We start from the raw sequence: 20,115 nt of genomic DNA on the forward strand, positions 1-20,115 counted from the left end.
TGCCAACACTAACTGAGCTTGGAACAACTAACAATCAAAAGCAAGTTTAATGCAGACAAATTATGAGGTGCCACAAAAGGGGGCTAAGCCCTGTTTTCCTATGTGCTAAAAGCTAACTGAATCTGCAGAGGGCACTGCTGTACACAAAACACACTTTCCAAGTAGGCTTTCCCTGTATAGACAGTCATAAATAATAACTGTGCCTTAAAGGTATATAGGAAATACATCCATTGCTGTTACACACAAGCAATGAGAATGGATTCTACAGCTACAGGGAATGAGCAGCTACTGCTACAAAGATTATTATTTGAAGCAGCTATCCGGCCTTGTAAATACAGGCAGTGCTAAAAGTCTGCGCAGTCGTAAGATAAAACTATTGGGTATAGCTTGCATCATCAGAACTTAAGCTGTCGCTCAACAGCCGGCAAAAATATACAGAGCACAAATAATCACAGACAGAATCACCACGTAATCACATCACAGAAAAAGAGAAAGATAGATATGGGCAGGAGAGAGGAAACAGAGAGAAGGGGAAGAGAAGAGGAAAAGATAGTGAGAGAAGAGACTGACCTTAAAGCTGACCCCTTCCTCAGAAATCACCTGCATAACAAACAACAAGTTTAGGCACACTGACTCGTCTCTGGCTTGGATGGGCTGACTGGGAGGGAGATGTGCACGAAAACCAATACATGAGAACTGATGGCCGAGTGTAAGTGGATGGGGTGATTTTACAGCTATACACTGGAAACAGAGGGAGTATTTGGGGTGCTGCTCTTCCTCCATGAGACAACAGAGAATCCACCACCACTTTGGAGCAAGAAACTGATGCCTTAACTCATCAATACTGATGTGAGCTAAAAACTCTGCAATTTAAAAAATTGGTACCATCGCCTTCAAGAACCATAGGTGAACTCTAAATATTGTCCTTTCTCATGTGAATGCAACATCCATGTTGTTCTGGCGCCATCTGTTGGTGATACCAGAACATTACAGTGGCAATCCCTTTTTTTAAAAGACAAACAGGGACGACAATGATGGATATACTACAAACTCAAAAGCCAGCAATTTAAATAAATTCGATCAAATGGAAACAGTGTAACTAGAAAATAGAAATTAATCTTGACAGGAAAGGAGAGACAGCGAGAGGAGAGGTAACCTGAGCCTATCAGGGAGGCACACACAGTGGTGGCAGGCTGGCAGCTACATTTCTTCCTCAGAAGGTCTCCTTGTGCAGACACACCCACAACACAAATACCACTATTGTCCCTGACAATGAGTTCAAAGCTGCAGCTGCATCGCCACACTGTTTGAAAACTAAAATCTGCTGAGTGAGTGCTAACAGAAGCACTGAACTGAATTGCAGAGGATGGACTGTATGTCAGAGTATAAACAAAAGCAGCTGATTGGCTGCAGGATGAAAATGCCACTTTAAAAAATCAGAAGCACTGACATTGTTCAAACCAGTACAAGTACCAGCTCTCGTGTCAGGCTACCTGCAAATGTGCTCAATTCCTAAGGATGACACATTTCTTTTTCTACAATTCTTCTGCTGAACGAATACAAAAAAGAATGTGAAAAGAATTTGTAAAACAAAAGTTACTCCTCATAGAATTAAGAAATAAGAACAACATTTTTAATCCAACTAAACTGTGAGGATTTAAGCACTTCCTTTGTTTAAGTAAATATGTCAAAGGACAAAACACACAACCTAAGACTAACTATGAGAAAAAGGTGGAGTGAGAATGTGGGAAAAAGCAAAACAAGAGATGGTTAGCCTTGTGGTTAGTGTGAGACGTAGCATGTGAGTGATAAACACAACCTGTTATAATGGAGTGGACAGTGACTGGGACCCCTGATCTGCAATTTTAATAAGTGAAGCCCAATATATTTCTGAGTTGAATCTACACAAAGCCCACATAAAGGTTATACACAGTTCTGAGTTTTTTGCTTGTGCATTTATGTGTTTATGTCACTGGGCAATTTAGACACCATCCACCTACTAGGCAGACTTTGTTTTGCTTGATCTGGCTTCTTTAAGTATTTTTAAAGGCAACTGACACTGAGTGGGTCACGTTGAGGTTGGAACTAATAAAAGATGATCAGCAGTTACTATTGATAAGAGGAACCCATAAGGGTACTTTGCACAACAATGCAGGCCCCGCCCCTTTCTAAATGAGTGATGGTAAACGGGAAAGACAGGGTCTGCCCCAATAGTGACTTATAACTGATTATTAGCCTAAAATAACCAGTGAGTTAAACATTAAATTTGTTACTATTCTGAAAAAGGATTGTCATCATAACATTATAGAATAACTAGTTATAGAGACACATTGGTGTCAACGGTCCCATATTTGACCACTCTACTCCACTCTAGCTTTAACCTAAAGCCAGAAAATGTAGACAACTGTAGCCGTTTGACTAAAATATATGTTACCATATCCTTTTTAAAACAGTAGGAATATCTGAAATATGCATAATTATTACTACACAACCTCATAAATGAAAAGTAAATACTTATCAGGGGTGGAAAGTAATTGAGTACTCCTTTAAGTAAAATGTTACTTCCACTTAAGTTAGTTTTGACCACACTAACTGTACTTTTACTTGAATACAATACCCTTGCACTTTTTCCACCTATGCTGACTACACGGTAGTACATAGAGAGACAACGATTCCAGATCACATCCCAAAACAGCTGTTGGACCCTGCAGAAACCGGAGTGTTGATATCTCAGGGTTGGACATTTCAAAGTTGACTTTAACTCCCAAAGTCTAATTTTAACTCAATTCTGAGTGAAACTGTCTTCAGTGTTGGAGTTGTTTGACAGTGCTGATCCACCAGTGTTAGTTAAGCTCATTAGAGAATCAACTGATCTAAGCTCTGTCAACTGCGATTTCAAATCTGGAGGGTTTGGGGGCTGATTTCCCATTATGCCCTTGGGCAGTGTTCTGACGTGTTTAGTCATGTTTGGATGATGCCTGCTGTACAGTGATGCCTGCTGGGGTTTCTTTTTCTCATGTTTCTGGTGGATCGTTGTTGCTTTTGATGTGAGACACATTTGCACCATGAGTGAAGTTATTCACTGAGTTACAGTTTGACTTCCTAAAGGACACATAGAGCATATTCTTCCACAGATTGTATTGCCTTGCTATCAGGTTGACTTTCTGCTTTGTTCTTTCCTTGCCACAGATTTTCAAGATTTACTGCAGCTTTGCCATATTTTGAAATATTTACCACTTTGTAGCTTAACTACATGTACTTTTAAAAGGTTGACATTGAACTCTGTATGAGTTAAATTAACATCCATTTTGCTGTGTATTTTATTTTATTATACAGGTGTGACGTTGCCTGAACAATATGGTTAAAGATCCATTCTTTTGTTGTTACCAAAAAGGAAAAGTCATATTTTACTGTACAACTACTAAATAGATAAGCAATACTCACTACTTAAGAGAAACTTTCAATTAAATACTTTTTACTTCTACTTGAGTAAATTTTAGATCAGTTCTTTTACTTTACCATGAGTAAATCTTAACCAAAGTAACTGTACTTTAACTTGAGTATGATAGTTGTGTACTTTTTCCAACTCTGATACTTATAAATATATTTCAACAATAAAATAATAAAACATTATATTCATAATTGCTATTCTCAAAACACTGAAATTAAAGGATTATATTTATTCATAATATGACTTCATTCTCATTTCTTTATATACGTATTTATATTTATATATACATAGTAGTGCTGTTACTTGATTAAACAAAATTAACAAGTTAATGACATCACTATACTGTGATTAATCATGATTAATCACAGCATTTTTAATAGATTAACTATATATTTAAGTTTTTAGATTTTTAAAGGTCGTTACTGTCAAGTGTTTTACTTTCTATTCTTTTAATTATATGTACAGCACATTTAAAGTGCTGATCTGAGTTCTTGTCAATACCACTATCAATACTTTCTATAGTTTGGTGAAAAGACAAAATAAGGGCAAATATTTAAACTACAAGTGGTCTTAGCTGAGTAGTGCCTGAGTTTAACAGCTATGATCCAGTCTGTCACATCTATTGCCTATCCCTTGAAAACATCATAACATCTTTAATATAGTTGTCTAATTTACAGAGGTTACCTGAGCACATCATATTTTCCGTCTTCAGCTCGTAAAGTTCACTAATTAACTTCAAGTTTGCCAATTCCACCGCAGATTCAAGCGTTGGATTAATATCGTTAACAAACAGGACTTGCTCAAAGTTTTGGAGCACTTTTCAGCATTTATCTGGGCAGCTGAAGAAGAAAACTGTCCTGAAGCAGCTGAAGAGAGTGGTATGACCAAGGCTTGTGCCTGTGTTGTTGTTAGCATTTTTGCTAACATTAGCAAAGATGTGTATTGCCTGAAGGTGGAACTTAAGACCTGTGCTTCGGTGTAAAGACAGATCATCACTGCAGTATGTACCCACAGTTTTGGTTTTATCTTAACTGACATTCACCAGCTTTTTAAAAAGAAAATTGCCGTTAAGCAGACCTGGGTCTGTCTCCTCACTCATCACTGCTGGCTGTGTCTAACCTGCCTCTCACCTCTTCACCCCCAAACACGTAAACATCTGCACTGGAGGACTACAGGAGGAAGTTGTGGTCAAACTTAGGCATATGAATAAATTGCGTTATTATTTTTTTAATGCGTTAAGGTTTCAAGATTAATCACAAGCATTAACGCGTTAATGTGAATAACCCTAATATATAGAAAATCATTCAAAAAAAAAAAAATCATGACAAATCATATCATAAATCCTGAACCACGATGCTTATCATATTGTGAGTTCACTTCCTCTGTGGCCAGTTGACCATTGTTTATATGACCCTCATCCTCATGTATATCATAAGCACAGCATGTTTTGAAGCATGAACTCATTGAGTCATATGAGAAACTTTTAGAGGGCATTCATTTTGGTTTTTTTTACGCAAGCACTGGTATAATTTTCTAGCAATTCAACAATCATATCACAAGTCAGGATAGCCTATACTGCTGTATCAATATTTTATCCCACTCCCATTCAACAGCAACACTAGAATTTGACACTGTTTTAGCAGGATGTGGTAGACAATGAACTGTAGCATTAGATACAAACTGGCATCATGTATGATTTTCTTTTTTTTAAGAAGCACTGCCAGCTGCTGTAATAAGAGTCGCTGCTATGAACAGTTACACTTAGACGTTATATCATACCTAAGATGCTGATTCAACTCAAAAGTATAAATCAGGCTTCACACTTGTGAAAAACAGTAGAAGATGAAATGAGCAGGAGATGTTTAGGTGTGTCATGCTGATGGCTGTGAGATGTATTCCTAAACCACCACTTTAGATTTTACAAAGACAGTTATTAGTCCATGGCACACTCTGGCCTGTTATCCTTCTGGTACTTTGAAAATATTTACTGCCTAACCATGACTGGGCATATTCATTGTATCATTCTTCTTGAATATTCTTATAGATTTTTAACCATTATGCTTTTATCATGTCAGATGTCGACAGACAGGTGACACCCAGCAGCTAAACTCTGATTCAACCAGCACAGCTCTGAAGTGTCCCTTCTCTCCCTCACGCCTGCGTCCATACCTACACCTAACCGTCCTTACCTTCAGTCCTGTCTTTTCGTCATCACTACCATTATTAGTGGAGGAGGGTGTCTCGTCCCCCAGCCGGGACACGAGGACAAAGTCCTCACTGTTGAGAGTGGACACTGAGTCAGAGGACACGCTAATCTTCCCCACCGAGCCCTTGTCATCCATGGCTGCCGCTGTTTAAACTCAGCCACGCTGCTCATGAATGGAAGACGGGAGGAGAAGGAAGTGGTGGGAGATGATGAGCAAAATCACCTGGAAAAAGAAAAAAAAAAGGAAATAAAGAAAAGAAGCAGAAAACAGTCATGATGTGATGAAATTCATGAAAAGCATCTTTTCAGGCAACTGGAAACTTTGTTTTTTTACTTATCCTGGCTGGCTCACCTAAATTAAACTCTTAAACCATTGGTTATTAACTTGGGGAGGTCTGTTTAAACACCTTGGGAGGATGCAAAAGAAATGCCAAGTAGAGAAGCTTATGCTGCATGAAAGTGAAGGCTACAATGAGGAGAAAATGATAAGAAGAGAAGGACACGTTGTAGGCCATTTGGGGGCAATTTTACCTATCAAAGCAGAGTAAGAGAAAGATTTGGGAAAAAATGGTGCAATGCAAGCTGTGGTGATGTGTCATTCTGAAATATATGCACATGAAAATTGATAAATTAAAATATCTTCACTGCTCACTACAATCAATTTTATCCATTCCAGTTACGCACTTTACCAAGATTCAGTGGTGCATCCCACAAGTACATTACTTCACCACACATGTAGTATTACCTAAACACACCAAAAAAGGACATGCTGAATGTGCTAATTGAATTGTGTGCACTCTTCTCCGCATGACTGTACTCCAGGCCTGCTGCCACAACCACAAATAACTCAAGCTGAGATCCAGAGGGAAACACTCCTGCACAAGTTCAGCTCTATCTTTGCCTCCTATCAGTGGAATTTTAATGTTACATCATGCTTTGCATAAAATAATTACATTTTTAGCATCAAATGCTGGCCTATCACAACAATCTCAATGTGTGAAGACAGCAAAAGACAAGACCAAGATCTGAGCAGCAGCAGAGGAGATTTTTCAATTTTTACTTGTCCAAAAAAACTTCAAAATGAAACCTTTGTGTATGGCAACAAAAGGTACAGCTGAGGACATTCCTGGCTTTGTAAGTGAAATGAGGTGACCCTCTATTGTTACTGTGGAGAAAGCGGGGTGCCAATGTGCGTAACACAGGAAGAAAGAGCAACAGAAGGTTCTGGCAGAGGCTCAAGACAAGACCAAAACAAGCTATTTTTGGCCTTCGCTCCTCGCATTCATCCTTCTCCCTTTTCATCTTTTACAACTCTTCTCTTCTCCCTGCCCACCATATCTCACTCCCTCTGCTATCTTTTTCATTTTTTTAGCCAATATGCTCTCAAAGGGCAGCCCTCACACTCATACATTTCTGTAAAAGTTTCATGTGCTGTTTTGATTGTACTTTGCCCTCCTATTAAAAGTCCTGCCCTTCATTTCAAAGCAGGTCAAACAATGGAAAAGTAATAAGACAAAAAGGTATATAGCGGAAAGGTCAAAACAGTTAATAGTGTGTGTGTTTTACCAGTGATAACATTGTTTTACTGACCCAGAATGAACCATAATGGATGCTGCTAATTTTGTATAACAAAAGGCAACATACACAGAGTCGGATAAACAGTCAGCTTTGCCTTGTTCACTTAATCTATAAAAAAAACAACTTGAGAAATGAGCAAGTATTTTTCCAAAACTCCAGGGTGTTGATTTTCACACAGACTGTAAAAGTTAAATAGTATAATATGATTCTTCTTGGCCTTTTTTCTGCAAACATACTGTAGCTTGAAATCAGATAGAAAAAAAATAACTTTTAGATGCCTTAAATTTGTGTTGGACAATTAAGGGATGGGCGAAATTTATCACGATATTTTGCTGTATTTATTGTGATTACGATATAAATCACAATAAGAAATAGCACCATTCAACACAATCTTTTTGGCTAGGTAAAATGTATCAAATTGGCTGCTTAACTACACCAGCTTCATATAAATATAGATATATATAAATATATCTTTATTTATATAAATATATAAATAGATATCTATTCATGTAGGGATATTTTAGTAAAAAAAAAAAAAAACGATGTTGCTTCTATATTAAAGAGATTCAAAGAGAAATTTAGTCGGAAATAGTACAAAGAATGTTCCAGTTTGGCACATTATTAAAAAATGTAAGTGTTAGCATTAAAAATTGACCCTAAACTAGAAGTATTTACTATTTTACCTCATGTGGCCCATCCTGGATATGTCCAGTTTGCCTCTGTCTTTGTAGTGTTTAAATCCAAAATACAGTCTGATATCCTCTTTTAAGTCTGGAGGTTCCTTCAGTGGAGCAGAGCTGCCAGGCGCCACCATGTTTGGTTTTACAGAGATAAGTCACTTACTGCAAGTCCAAGTTGAAACTCTTGTTGTTGAATTAATAAAAAAGTGAAAATAAGTAAATTTGATACATTATTTTTAACTAAGTTTGATTAACTCCATTAAGTATAATTACACTTAAGTTTATAATGTGGTAGTGTTAGTTATAATCACATTATCAGATATAGTGCATACAGTGTGGTGCTTTAATGTTTTTCTGTCCCTCCGCCATACACTTCTGTCTGTCTGCTGTCTGTGAGGTGTGTACTATAGACACCTATGCACCTAAAAGACAGAACCCACAGCACTGATAAAAATAAACATGCATCATGTTATCTATCATATCATGTACATTCTATGTTGTTGTAAATGTTATATTATGCTAACTTTATAGAAAATCTACATGAGATGTGAGTTTATTACTCATATCTTTCTAAATATTAGACTAAGCGCTCCGTTATTTCCTCGTATAAACTGTGGGGCCGTGCGTAATTTGCACGGAGGTAAACGGAGAAATAAGGGGACCGTAAAATAAAGCAGACTGTGCGAATTACCGTTGTCTGCTCCACGTCTGATTTCCTCTAACCAAACCATTTCCAGATAATGGAGGTAGCTCCTCATTTAACAACAAACTCATCCTCTGTTTCAACTCCGACTTCGGCCATGTTTGTTATGTTTCTGCATGCGAGTTACGAGCATAGACTGTAGAAAGAATTGGACAAACCCCGTGTGAAGTCAGCCGTCTGCTTACAATAGGCAGACTCAAACGGCTCTTGAAGCCAATCCGTGGAGGCTTGCATATTGGAATCATGGTCTCAACCGAACTTTGGATCAACCTAATGTAACCATTATTGCTACACAGAGTACATTTGTTTAGTTAATTAATATTACTTGACTTCATAAATCTCCTGGAGGTTATTACAGCAGTTTGTGCACTGCATTGTATTTAGTGTATTACTGCAGGAGTGATTCTGTCCTATTCTTATTATTTATGGGTTACAGAATTAAGTTTATAATTATTAACAACTATTATCTTATTTGCATTCACTGTACTCTAAATATTATTTATGTTTACACATGTAATATGTAAGTTACTATATAAGTCCCCTTTCTATTGTTGTAAAGATTAGTTCCTACCAGACGTAGTTTCAGGAGGGACGTAAAAACGGTGGGACGGTGTGAGTTGTTACTCAGGTATCTGTGAGCACGTACTGACGAGAGAACGCTGTACTGTTATGCCGTTTTGGTGTCTATTGGAGCCAAATAAAGACCACTGTGGAATAAACCTGTAGCCCGTTTATCACCTACTCCCAGAAGAGACTGGAAAAGGGAACCATTCAAGAAAGGAGGGTTACACTAACAGCCCACCCACTAAGCGCAACTTCCTGATTGTGGTACCAAAAAAATTCAACCCCCGTACAGTGGGAGCACAATAAGATACTAGCTAATGAGACACGTTTGGTGTTTTGAACCAGGCCGTAATTATCGTTGAATGCAGTTTTCCAATCGTGGAAAGTTTTTTCGTAGTAAATCGCAAACGATAGGATATTGCCCATTCCTAATTAGAACCCATATTATAATATTCACTCTACTGCACTAATTACAGTCATATTAAAAAAGAAGGTGATCAGTCGTATGTACACAGGTAACTTCGTCATTGTTTTGAGGTAAAATATCTTATCTGTTGAGCACATCTTCTGCAAATTGTAGTGTTTAGTTAAACCCACAATAAAAGAAAGCAGCATCTGATTCAGTGGCAATCAAAGAGGGACTTCTACATCACTCCTCAGTCCCTTCTTATCTTCTCAGGCTTTTAATCTTGAAGAGACATTGCAGATGTTTACTTTTGGCTCCAAGGCAGCTGCTTTCTATTTTTAGCATGCTTTTCCCCTGAGTGATTAGTCTACTTGTTTCTCCTTAGATCCACTGTTGATGAACTTTGAGTGTTTTACATGTTCTGTCCTCTCATTTTGTCATTTCTGCTACTGGGACTGTGGCTAACAGCTTCTACTGTGAAATAGTGCTATAACATTAAATGTGAGCTACTTCAAACTGCAGCTTCTACTTTGACAGATGTGCAAATAAAAAGGCATAAAAAGGAAACAAAATAAAGAATCAAAGATTGCATATAAGGTAAAAATGAAATGCAACCCTTCTGCTGTCCTACAGGGTGCAGCTGCAATCGCTGTACATCAGTGGCAGTCTGAGTCTGGTGTTTAAACTAAAGCCAATTTTTAAGTGGAACAAACTGCAGTTCCTGGAGTTTCCACTTGTGCCTGGCTGCAGAAGCGCAGTAAAAAGTTAATGCCTGTTACTGTACAGGGGTGTTTTTTTTTCATTGCTTTGGTGGCACAGCTGATTTGAGAGCAAGCCGACACAATGAAGCTGTTTGTCAGGAGGCTTAAGACCCATTTCAGCTCCACCTCAGTTAGTAGACTGATCTAAAGTTAGTCTATGCCAGCGTGAATTTAACTCCACTCCCTTTCGGTAATCACATGACTGGCATCATTTAGGCTTTGTCCAACATTTTCCAGTCTATGCTGACAACCTGTGGTGTTGAAAAATGATGCCACTGCAGAATTGCAACAAAAACAGAAAATGTAGCTCCTCAACTGTCCACTTGAGGCCAGCTGCATTAAGCAAAAATCCCTAACAGGTGCCATACTAAAATGCTTTTTTTACGACGGGAAAAAACATGTTTACATTCTGGTCACTAAAGTAGTTTTATTCTCAGTAGCTTATTTCTTTATGGTTAAAACAAAAAAAATGTAAAAAATTAAAAATTTTCACCCAGAAGGAGTTTTTATGGTAATGCAGAAGGGATTTTTGGAAGTAAGTTCAAAAATGCTTCTGCTTCAAGGTGGTTTGCTTGTAGAAAAAAACCTGAAAACTACCAACTTCTGCAGCAGTAAAGAAAAGACAGTACTTTTCTACACTGGATAACATATCCTCCACAAACACTCACACATGCTAGCAGCTGTATTATGAACACAAATAAGCACTCTCTAACAGTCACACATGTGCACAGGCACACACAAACACACACATCTCTGACTCTGTGTCTTTGACTAGCTGGCGGCTCTAACAGACTTATAATGGGTGCCTTGTCACCCTGCTTTCCTGCCTGGCCTCAGAAACAGCCCTCTGCCAGCTCCTGCCACACAACACTGTTCTTTATCAACCTTTACAGTGCTTTGTTACACTGCCAACATGACCAGCTATTCACTGACCATCATGAGACTGATTATTATAAAATTAGCTGCAGCTTTTTCTTTCCATGTGCTTGAAATGTTCCTAAATGTTTTAAAAAGGCAACATGTTATGGCATTCACATCCTTTGCTTTTCAAATCTGGGTTTTCTTCCGTTAAATAAAGGTTTCAAAGAAGGCCATCTGTGAGAGAGTTATAAAGAAAAGGGAAGAAGAAGTGAGGAGAAGGGGGACAGAAGCAGGAAGCAGTTTCCTCTGATAGAATACTTGTTTATTCTGTCACCATGACAACAAGGCCCCGTCATCCACAGTGTTTCATTAGTCCAAACCTCCTCTGGCAATGTGGACGCTCAGGCAAATGTTTTAACTGCTTATTAACCCTACACCTCAAAGAAACTGTTCAGATTAAGTCTGGTTCTCTCTGATTCTCAGAGGAAATACTGAAAACACTGAAAATATGGACAAAATGGGGCCTCAAATTTTAGAGTTAGAAGTCAGAAGTCATTATAACAGTAAAATTGCAAGACAGGGCTTGAATTTCACTGCAGGATTGTGGGAATCATGCACAAAATACTGAATTCCCTTGAGTCTTGCTCTCATAATGTGGGAAAATCCTGCATAAAATTATAACGGCAATTATTTTCCACAGTGCCCATGTATGTCATATCATAAACATCTGCATGGTTGGGGAACCATAATAGGTTGCAGCAGAGGAGTGATGTCACGGAAGTTTGGATCATTAGAGCATCAGCTTGCCTTCTCTCCCTCTCCTAACGTATAAACCAGTGTTAATTTTGGCAGCTATTTATAATTTTAGTCTTAGTTTTAATCATTAAATGAAATGAATTTTAGTCTTAGTCATATTTTAATCATTTCTATCCTTTTTAGTCTAGTTTTAGTGGACAAAAACTCAAAACATTCTTGTCTAGTTTTAGTCCATAAAAAGTCCTCACAATTTAGTCTTTACTTTTAGTCCAGGCACTTATTTTCTTGCCTAAATCTGGTACCAAATCATGGTAGTGTGTTCTAAGCACCCTGTCAAACTTGGGATTGCTGCTTTCTACAGCTGAGAGGCAGAATAGATATAGCTGCATTGTTTTTGTACAGATTTACACACAGTGGAGAAATATCACAGATTTTGAATGTCCCACGAAAACTACATTACATTTAAGTCTAGTTTTAATCATCTTGACGAAAATTAAAATTACTTTTGTCAGTTTTTGTCATCACAGATCTATTTTTGTTCGTTTTTGTCTAGTTTTTGTTGTGGAATAAAAAGGCTGTTGACGAACATTTTTAGTCATAGTTTTAGTCGACGATTTTAACACTGGTATAAACAGACGAACATTTGGATAGGTGTGAAAAGAGGTTACTCTGTGTCAACATAGTGTCACTCAAAGAGGCTGCAAGCCCACCAGTGCACAGCCTATCCAGATAGGCTGTAGTTGCCAACACATGATCACTTTTGGCGATTGATAAGCTCATCCAGTGGCAGAGATGGTAAGCATTTAAATACAGATACAGATATAATAATATGGTGCGCAGATGGCCTAGTGGTTTAAGGCACGCACCATGTACACGGATGGCCTGGGTTAGAATCGGGCCTGTGGCCCTTCCGCGCATGTCTCTCCCCGCTCTCTTGTCCCTGTTTTCCACTTTACCCACTGTCCTCCTCTATCAAATAAATGCCCAAAAATAAATCTTAAAAAAAACAATAATAATAATATCTTCATGGCTTTGTTTGCTTTTAAAGATCAAATACAGGCATCAACTTTATATATCAATGTTTTTTTCATACAAAGATAAAAACGCATCGCTGATTAAGCTTCCAAAAATTCCCCCCCTTTAATTTAAGAACAACCCCATGAATTTTAGAGCTTGAGTAATCCCGCTTTCTGAAGATAGAGCACTAACTTTTTATGGAAAAAGTTAAACTACGAAGAACGTTACTACCTGAAATAAAAGTGTGTAATGTATGAATGATACTTCACATTTCATAATATCAACCAGGTCTAGTCAGGAGTGACTCAGGACCATCACCTGGTCAGATGTCATACTCTGCAAAAATGTGGCAGACAGCACAGGGAGTATTGCAAACCCTCTGCTGGACACACTTAAGGTTTTTATGTTGCATTTCAGCCAAAGTGCCGAATCAAAGCTCCACTATCATTACCTCCCAAGACATTCATATGAATTCAACATTGTGATAATTGGTGTCCTTGTTTAATTCATACTGCAGCACACCGTTGCAGAAACACAACAGAGCAGAGTGCTGTATGAGCTTCACATACACATTTAGACAAAAACCCACAGAGTGGTGCTTGTCTCTGTAATACTTCTGCTACTACCTCTGAAGCCAGCACAGAGGGGGGTCAATTCTTCCCTCCAGACTGCCTCTGAGACATTCATAGTGAAGGCAAACATCACAGGGGCCTTGGAACAGCACCACTAATAAACCTCTAATTATATCGTTTTCTGCATCGTGTCATCTGTAAAACATTTTTTAAGCCCAAAGGTAGATTTGTGATTGGTCCATAATAGCCTGAAAAACATTCAAAACAACATTTAATACTACATTTGCATTCAGCAGTCTTCCCATATGGGGCGATGAAGCCAGTGACATTTTTTGCTTGAAAAATGATTTCGTATGTACATTGGTATGACTTATTGATCAGTCAACAAAGTTTTCTTACAGGTTCATATGCAAAATATGTAATGCATAGACTTTTGGTTTGCTTTTGGGTTCAGTGCCTGCTGCAATTTGATACTGAGTATTCCCCCATTACAGGCTGCAAACAAACAATGAATAATATAATGCAATTCTGAACTGAGCTGTCATTTTTAAAGATTGCTAAGAAGGGTTGCTGGTGTGGTAGGTCTGAAGTTTAACCAACTCAGCAGATATGAATGGTGATAACAGTATTTAGAGATGATGTAGTCTAGGTGTGTCCTGCAATGGATCATCAACAGTTTAATTTTAGGACAAAGTGTGACCTCTCTGTGCTGTTTGCTGCAGCATAAAAGAGGAAGCATTTATTCATAAGCTTATCTTACTTCAATCTGTACGTTAAAATGTGCTGGAAATCTCTTCCCTTTTTTTTCCACTCTCTCTACCACTCTCCAGCTGAACGGGCTGTTCTGGGCTGCCAGCTGGGCCCTGCGTGCACCTCACGAGGGAGAGGAAGACACAGCCAGACACAGGCAGAGAGCATTCATGCTTGCAACACAGTCCCTTTCGATTGCCTCGCAGCAGTGATTTCACTCAGGCAGAGATAGCAGGAAGAAATTGAGAAGTAAATACAGAAAAGGTTGAACTACAATGGGATGAGGATGAGGTGCAGTACTAACGGAGAGAAAAGGAAGGGAGGCTCTTCATGACATAAACTGTGAAAACAGAGCACACAGGCACTTGTGCATGCCATAATTTGCATGTTATTTGTACTGAGAGTGTCTAGCAATACGCTCAGTTCAGACTAACAGCAGTGCTACAATCCCAGTTGAATATCCAGATATGAAAACCTCTGCATGTGTAACAAGGAGCAACAAAACAAGCTCACATGACAGCGCAGATCACACAGTGCAGGCCTGCATTTGACTTCTGAAATGAAGCACTGCTGCAACAAACCCATCCACTGCAACCCGTGTTCACGTTGCTGTGTCTCTGTTGATAAAGCGCCAACAAAAGTCGATCATACAGCTATTTTACATACAGTATATTCCTTCGAAATAGAGAGAATTATCTAGAGTCCCTTATAAAATACTAAATATACCGACATTCATATAAATATCGACATTTTTACTGGGTGCCTGTAAATCTATGAAATCTCTGGATCCAGTTCAGCCCCAATAAAGGGATGAATTTTATTCAATGTAGGAATTTGTTTTAAAACAAACCACCCAATACCAAGTGGGCCCTGCATGTCTGTCTGTACACATTTGTTAAAGGAAGTATTGTTATAAATTCTTAAATGCAATTAATTTGGGGGTCATACTTCCCACCAAAAAAAAAAAAAAAAAAAAAATGTTAAATACAAGCAGTCAGTGATTAAAAGCAATGAAAAAAATGCCAGAATGTCCCCTCTGGGGATCAGTAAAGTATTATCTATTTTTTATCTTATCTTAAAAGTTTGACACATCCACTGGGATGACTGCAGGAATTAATAGGGTTGTCAAAACACCTAATTTAGATTAAATTCTAGAATAAATGATATTCACATCTGTTTCAATACCACAGCAAGAATGATACAAGCCCAGGGCACCAGTATTGGGTTTTCTCTTGTGCTTTGTTACCAAAAAAAATGCAGGCAAAGTCCTGCACATTATGCAAGTTTAACAACGGCAACCTTTCAGTGCCAAAAACTAACCTAAGTATTTGTGCAATTTAGACAGTGCTCTTTTTCTTTCTCTCACATTAAAATATGACAAAAGATTTTCAGTTTTTATAGCTTAGGCATTTTCTAATTCTACTGTTTTGTTGAACCTTTTAAGCCCACAGTACTATATATTTATATATATCTTGATAGTACCTCCTTTAGGTAGATGGGGTCATCAAAACACAGCTGCATGGAACAGCTATTTGTACCTGGCTCTCAGTATGTGGCCTTTTATTACAGCAAGGAGACAAGTTTTGTTCCACAGATAGTTGCTAGCAGCAAGACTAGGGATGCAGCAATGAATCGGTTTAACATCGGTATCAGCCAAAGGCAGAGTCAGGATTATGAAGTTCTCCACTGCGACTGGTGTATCTGCTAAAGGTGTGCTTGAACCAATATCCAAGTCCAAAAAAGTAAAGCATAGCCTGAAATTTGGTTTGAGAATGCAGAAAACAAACAAAAAAATGAAGATTTTAGAAAGTCTAAAAATCAAAATGCTGGAAAATGCCTATGAATTTGCTGTGCCTGTGCAGGTAGTACAGCAAACGTGTGCATGGGCAAGTACAGGACAAATTGGTAAAAAAGAACGGTTTAAAACTGAGTGACAATTCTGATCATTTGTGCAACAACACATCTTATTACATAGCCTATAACTTGAATACTACAAGCCTTGATTTTTATGTCATATCTTATTGAATAGCTGCGTGTTAAAGTAGAGTGGACAGTTAAAAAATACTTGTGGCTGGTAGATATTGGCAGGTTGATGAAAAAGTTCAATTCCAACCCTGCAAGGTATGATCCAAGACTAAGCCCAAGATTAGATTTGCTTTTTTTAAACATGACAAGATTAATAACGAATAGTTTATATAGATTTTTTTGTAGGTACATGGCCTAATGTATTGGGATTTTATCAATGCAAACAATCAAAATTGATGTTTAATTTTCCGTGTGGGTCTTGGGCTTAGCTTTTCTTGTTTACAAGGGGGATGCTCTAAGCAAAAAGGCTGGGAACCACTGCTCAACAGGACCCTCAGCATCCACCACTAAAACATTGGTCTACTGTTTTTACATGCAACTTTTAAGCATACTAACAAAAGACATAAAATTGTTGACTGTAGATGTTAAAAAACTACATTCAGTTAGCAATCAGAAAAGAAGTAATTTTCAGATGTTACTGAGAGCAAACCCTAACGCAAACCAGTCTTTTATCCCTCCTATATCCCATTTATAGAGGAAACTCTACTACACTACTGTTGCAGCCAGCCTCACAGACCACTCAGTCTACACAACCCCCCCAGTGACAGGTGCATCCGAGGGGGGATGTTAGGATTTCAAAACATCCGACTCAAACTTGGTTACATACATAGTGACTACAGGAGACAACAGGGGGACATAATATGGGAAAACGTCTGCAATCTGAATCTGAACAGAACATGCACCAGGCATTAGATTCAGTTTATTTACTTCTGGTAAGGGGGCTTCAAATCTTCTTATCGCTAACTTGGGAGGATAAAGTTGAATAGCAGATGCTGAAAAGCTGATTTAGTTTCTTTGTTTCTAGAGTAAAAAGTTGTACTTTTGGATCTTATAACTTGCTTAATATTGTTGGTATACTTAATAGTTTAGGTTTGATCAAATACGAAACTGCTGTCCTTGGTTGAAAAAGGTTGAAAAAGTTTTACACAAAGATTCACTGTCAAAAGTTTTGTATATCAAATGATTCTCATCAGGTCTCTGGTGTCTTAACAGTCCAAAACACTCAATACGTGATTTAAATTGGCATAAGCTAAGCAGTAACAACTTAGTGGCATGTTTACATAATATGCTTCTTCTTCTACGGTTTTTAATGTGTTTTGCACATGTTTAAGTACAGTAAACTTGCAGCAGTGGTGCAACACAAGTTGGTGTTATGGTTTGAGCACTATGGGTGACATATATTCCACATTAACTCAGAGAACATCAGCCAAGCTACGAGATATAATCGTGATAAACAGTTAAGAACAACCTTTTAAGATCAAATATGTTTTAAGTCACAGCTGCACCTGAATAGTTGCATCTGTTCGCATGCATTAATTGGCTTTTTGGTCGCAGCGGGTACACCTACTTATCTAGATGCATTTAAATCTGCTACATGTCAATGCAGCCTGCAAAGTTTTGTTCACCTTTGATACATTTAAAACGTTTTACATATTAACTAACAACTACTTTGAAGGTTTTGCTCGATACCATGAGGCGTGTTTTATTGTAGCTAACACTTGTGTTAACTTATTGCCCAGTTAGCCCTTACCAACCTGCCTAACGTTAGCTAACATTGCTACACAGCAGTCACCGATTTTAAGTCCAACAAGAACACTGAACTACATAGTGACCACTAACCTAAACTATCCAGACACGATTTAAATAATAAAAGCAAAATGCATTTTACAGATATTCACGACAATCTGGTGAATAACACCGCTGACAAGCCGTCGCTTGAGGAAGCTTTCATGCAGGCCATTACTGTATAAGGCTAGCTAGCTACGCCTGCTAGCCATGCTAACCTGGCAGTTACAACAAACAAAAAGGTAGCTTTATTGCTTCAAGCTGAAGACACGGCCACGTTGGCACTTGAGGATAAAGGTGTGTGGAAGTGCAAAACAGCCTACCTGTATTCCCACTGTTATATTTATTCCAATGGCGGTTGGCACAACATTGCACTTTCCCAACAACATCAGCATCCAGCCGAGCTGTAAACACAAGCCCAACCAACCCGCTGACACCCGCACTGCGCATGCGCCTGTCACTGCCTCTGTCGCAAGTGCTAAGGAGGGTAGGCTTTGGTATTATTAATGACAGGAGGCTCACAGAGATGTATTTGGGTCTGTGGGGGCAATTTAAGCCCCATATTGAATGAGAAGAGTCTGAGCTGACGTGAAAGTAGATGTTTAAGTAACAAGATCACCTTCATGTTGTAAATCACAAGGTTTGTAGTCTATTCAGTTAAGAAAAAGGTTATTTTTATAACTTTGCAATTAGTTTAAAGCTTCTGGAATTTTTTTTTTTTTTTTTTTTTGCTGGAAACGAAACAGATGAATAAATGCTGATGTATTTTTGTGATGTACACTTATTATTTTGGAAACGTTCACTAATTATTGTAAAGCTCCTGAGAGGATTTTTTTCCCTTTAAATAAAACAGATAAATACTGAGAGTTCTATGTTTTTTAACAAAAGTAAGCAAGGCCATTAGCAAAAAGACTGATTATTTCTGTTAAGCAGTTTTTAATGCTTGAAACCAGTTCAGCAGGTGCCAGACAAGCACAGAAGATCTTTCTTAATTTTTATCTCCAGATGTTTACATTCAGTGATACGTTTGAATGCCAGAATACATCAGGATGAGACTTTTGATCAGAAAAAATATGCATCTGCTGATTAATATCAGCAAAGACTAAAACTAGTTAAAAACTTTGTTTACAAATCAATCACAAATCTTAAGCTTCCCCCTTTGATTTCATTTCCCTCCTTCTTCACCTACTTCATACTGGAATTGTACAATTTTGATGGAACAGTATCTGTGTGTTAACAGCAGATTGTGGGGATTCATCTTTGTGAATCAGGCACAAAACACCACCATTCAGCTGTTAGAAACACACCCACTGTTTTCATCATGTTGTGGTCATGCTGGCACTTCCTGTCCAGCCAGTCAGGGCTTGTTACACAAAGCTTGCCCTCTGTCCTCTCAACCGTTTCTAGTAAGTCTGTCTTTAGTGCAGAGATGGCTCCAAACACATATACTAATAAATACCTGCATCTGTAAAGCCTTAATAGAATAGATTTATAGTAGAATCATTTTAAAGGCCTCTCTTTCTATTCATCCTGTGAGTTTTTGAATTTTTTTAGCTACTCCTGTGTTTTGGTAACCTCTTTGTTTGATAAGATAACCACAGTTACACAACATTATACAAAGCTTTTAAAAAGTATTCAATCCCTTAGATGTCCCCATTCATTTATTTTATAAACCAATCATACATCTTCACCAAAGCCACAGTTCTCTTGACGACTGAGTAAGATTGTCTTACAGTATTTTCCGATATTACGCATTCATTTTACACCCTACCTTTACAATCCTTCCAGGGCCAGCTGCTGAGAAGATTCCCCACAGCACAATGCTGCCACCACTGTACTTCGCAGTGTAGATGGTGCGTATACCAGCCATGGCATCTTGTCTGATGACCAAAGAGCACCATTTTGGTCTCATCAGACCAAAGAACTTTCTACCACTTGACCATGGAGTCTCCCACATTACTTTTTGTGAACTCTTGTGGCTTTCAGTGGCCTGCTCTTTGTCACTCCCCCCTAAGAAACTGACTGGTGAAGAACTGAAGCAACAGTTTCACCTGACAAGAAAATTCTTATTTTTGTGTCTCAAGAACCAATGATAATACAAATTAAAATATGTTTAGGAGTATCATTAATTGCCCATTCATACACCGGTTCCCCTGTGG

At 38.2% G+C, this 20,115-nt stretch overlaps 1 protein-coding gene across 2 annotated transcripts in view; it reads right to left on the bottom strand.

Moving 5' to 3' along the window:
• The window catches only part of LOC121525010 (rab GTPase-activating protein 1), a 127,509-nt gene extending 109,113 nt beyond the window's left edge, over positions 1-18,396 (bottom strand). The window contains exons 1-3 of one of the 2 annotated variants that reach the window (XM_041810694.1): positions 18,280-18,396; positions 5,641-5,880; positions 571-600 (exon numbers count right to left, since the gene is read on the bottom strand). In XM_041810694.1, the coding sequence (XP_041666628.1) occupies positions 571-600; positions 5,641-5,793 (183 nt within the window). In that variant the 5' untranslated portion in view covers positions 5,794-5,880; positions 18,280-18,396. The remainder of the gene's footprint in view (positions 1-570; positions 601-5,640; positions 5,881-18,279) is intronic. The other variant, XM_041810695.1, reaches the window with a different exon arrangement.
• Between the last annotated feature and the right edge of the window lie 1,719 nt (positions 18,397-20,115).

This window comes from Cheilinus undulatus, linkage group 17, assembly GCF_018320785.1.
Source record: "Cheilinus undulatus linkage group 17, ASM1832078v1, whole genome shotgun sequence".
Classification (NCBI taxonomy): Eukaryota; Metazoa; Chordata; class Actinopteri; order Labriformes; family Labridae; genus Cheilinus; species Cheilinus undulatus.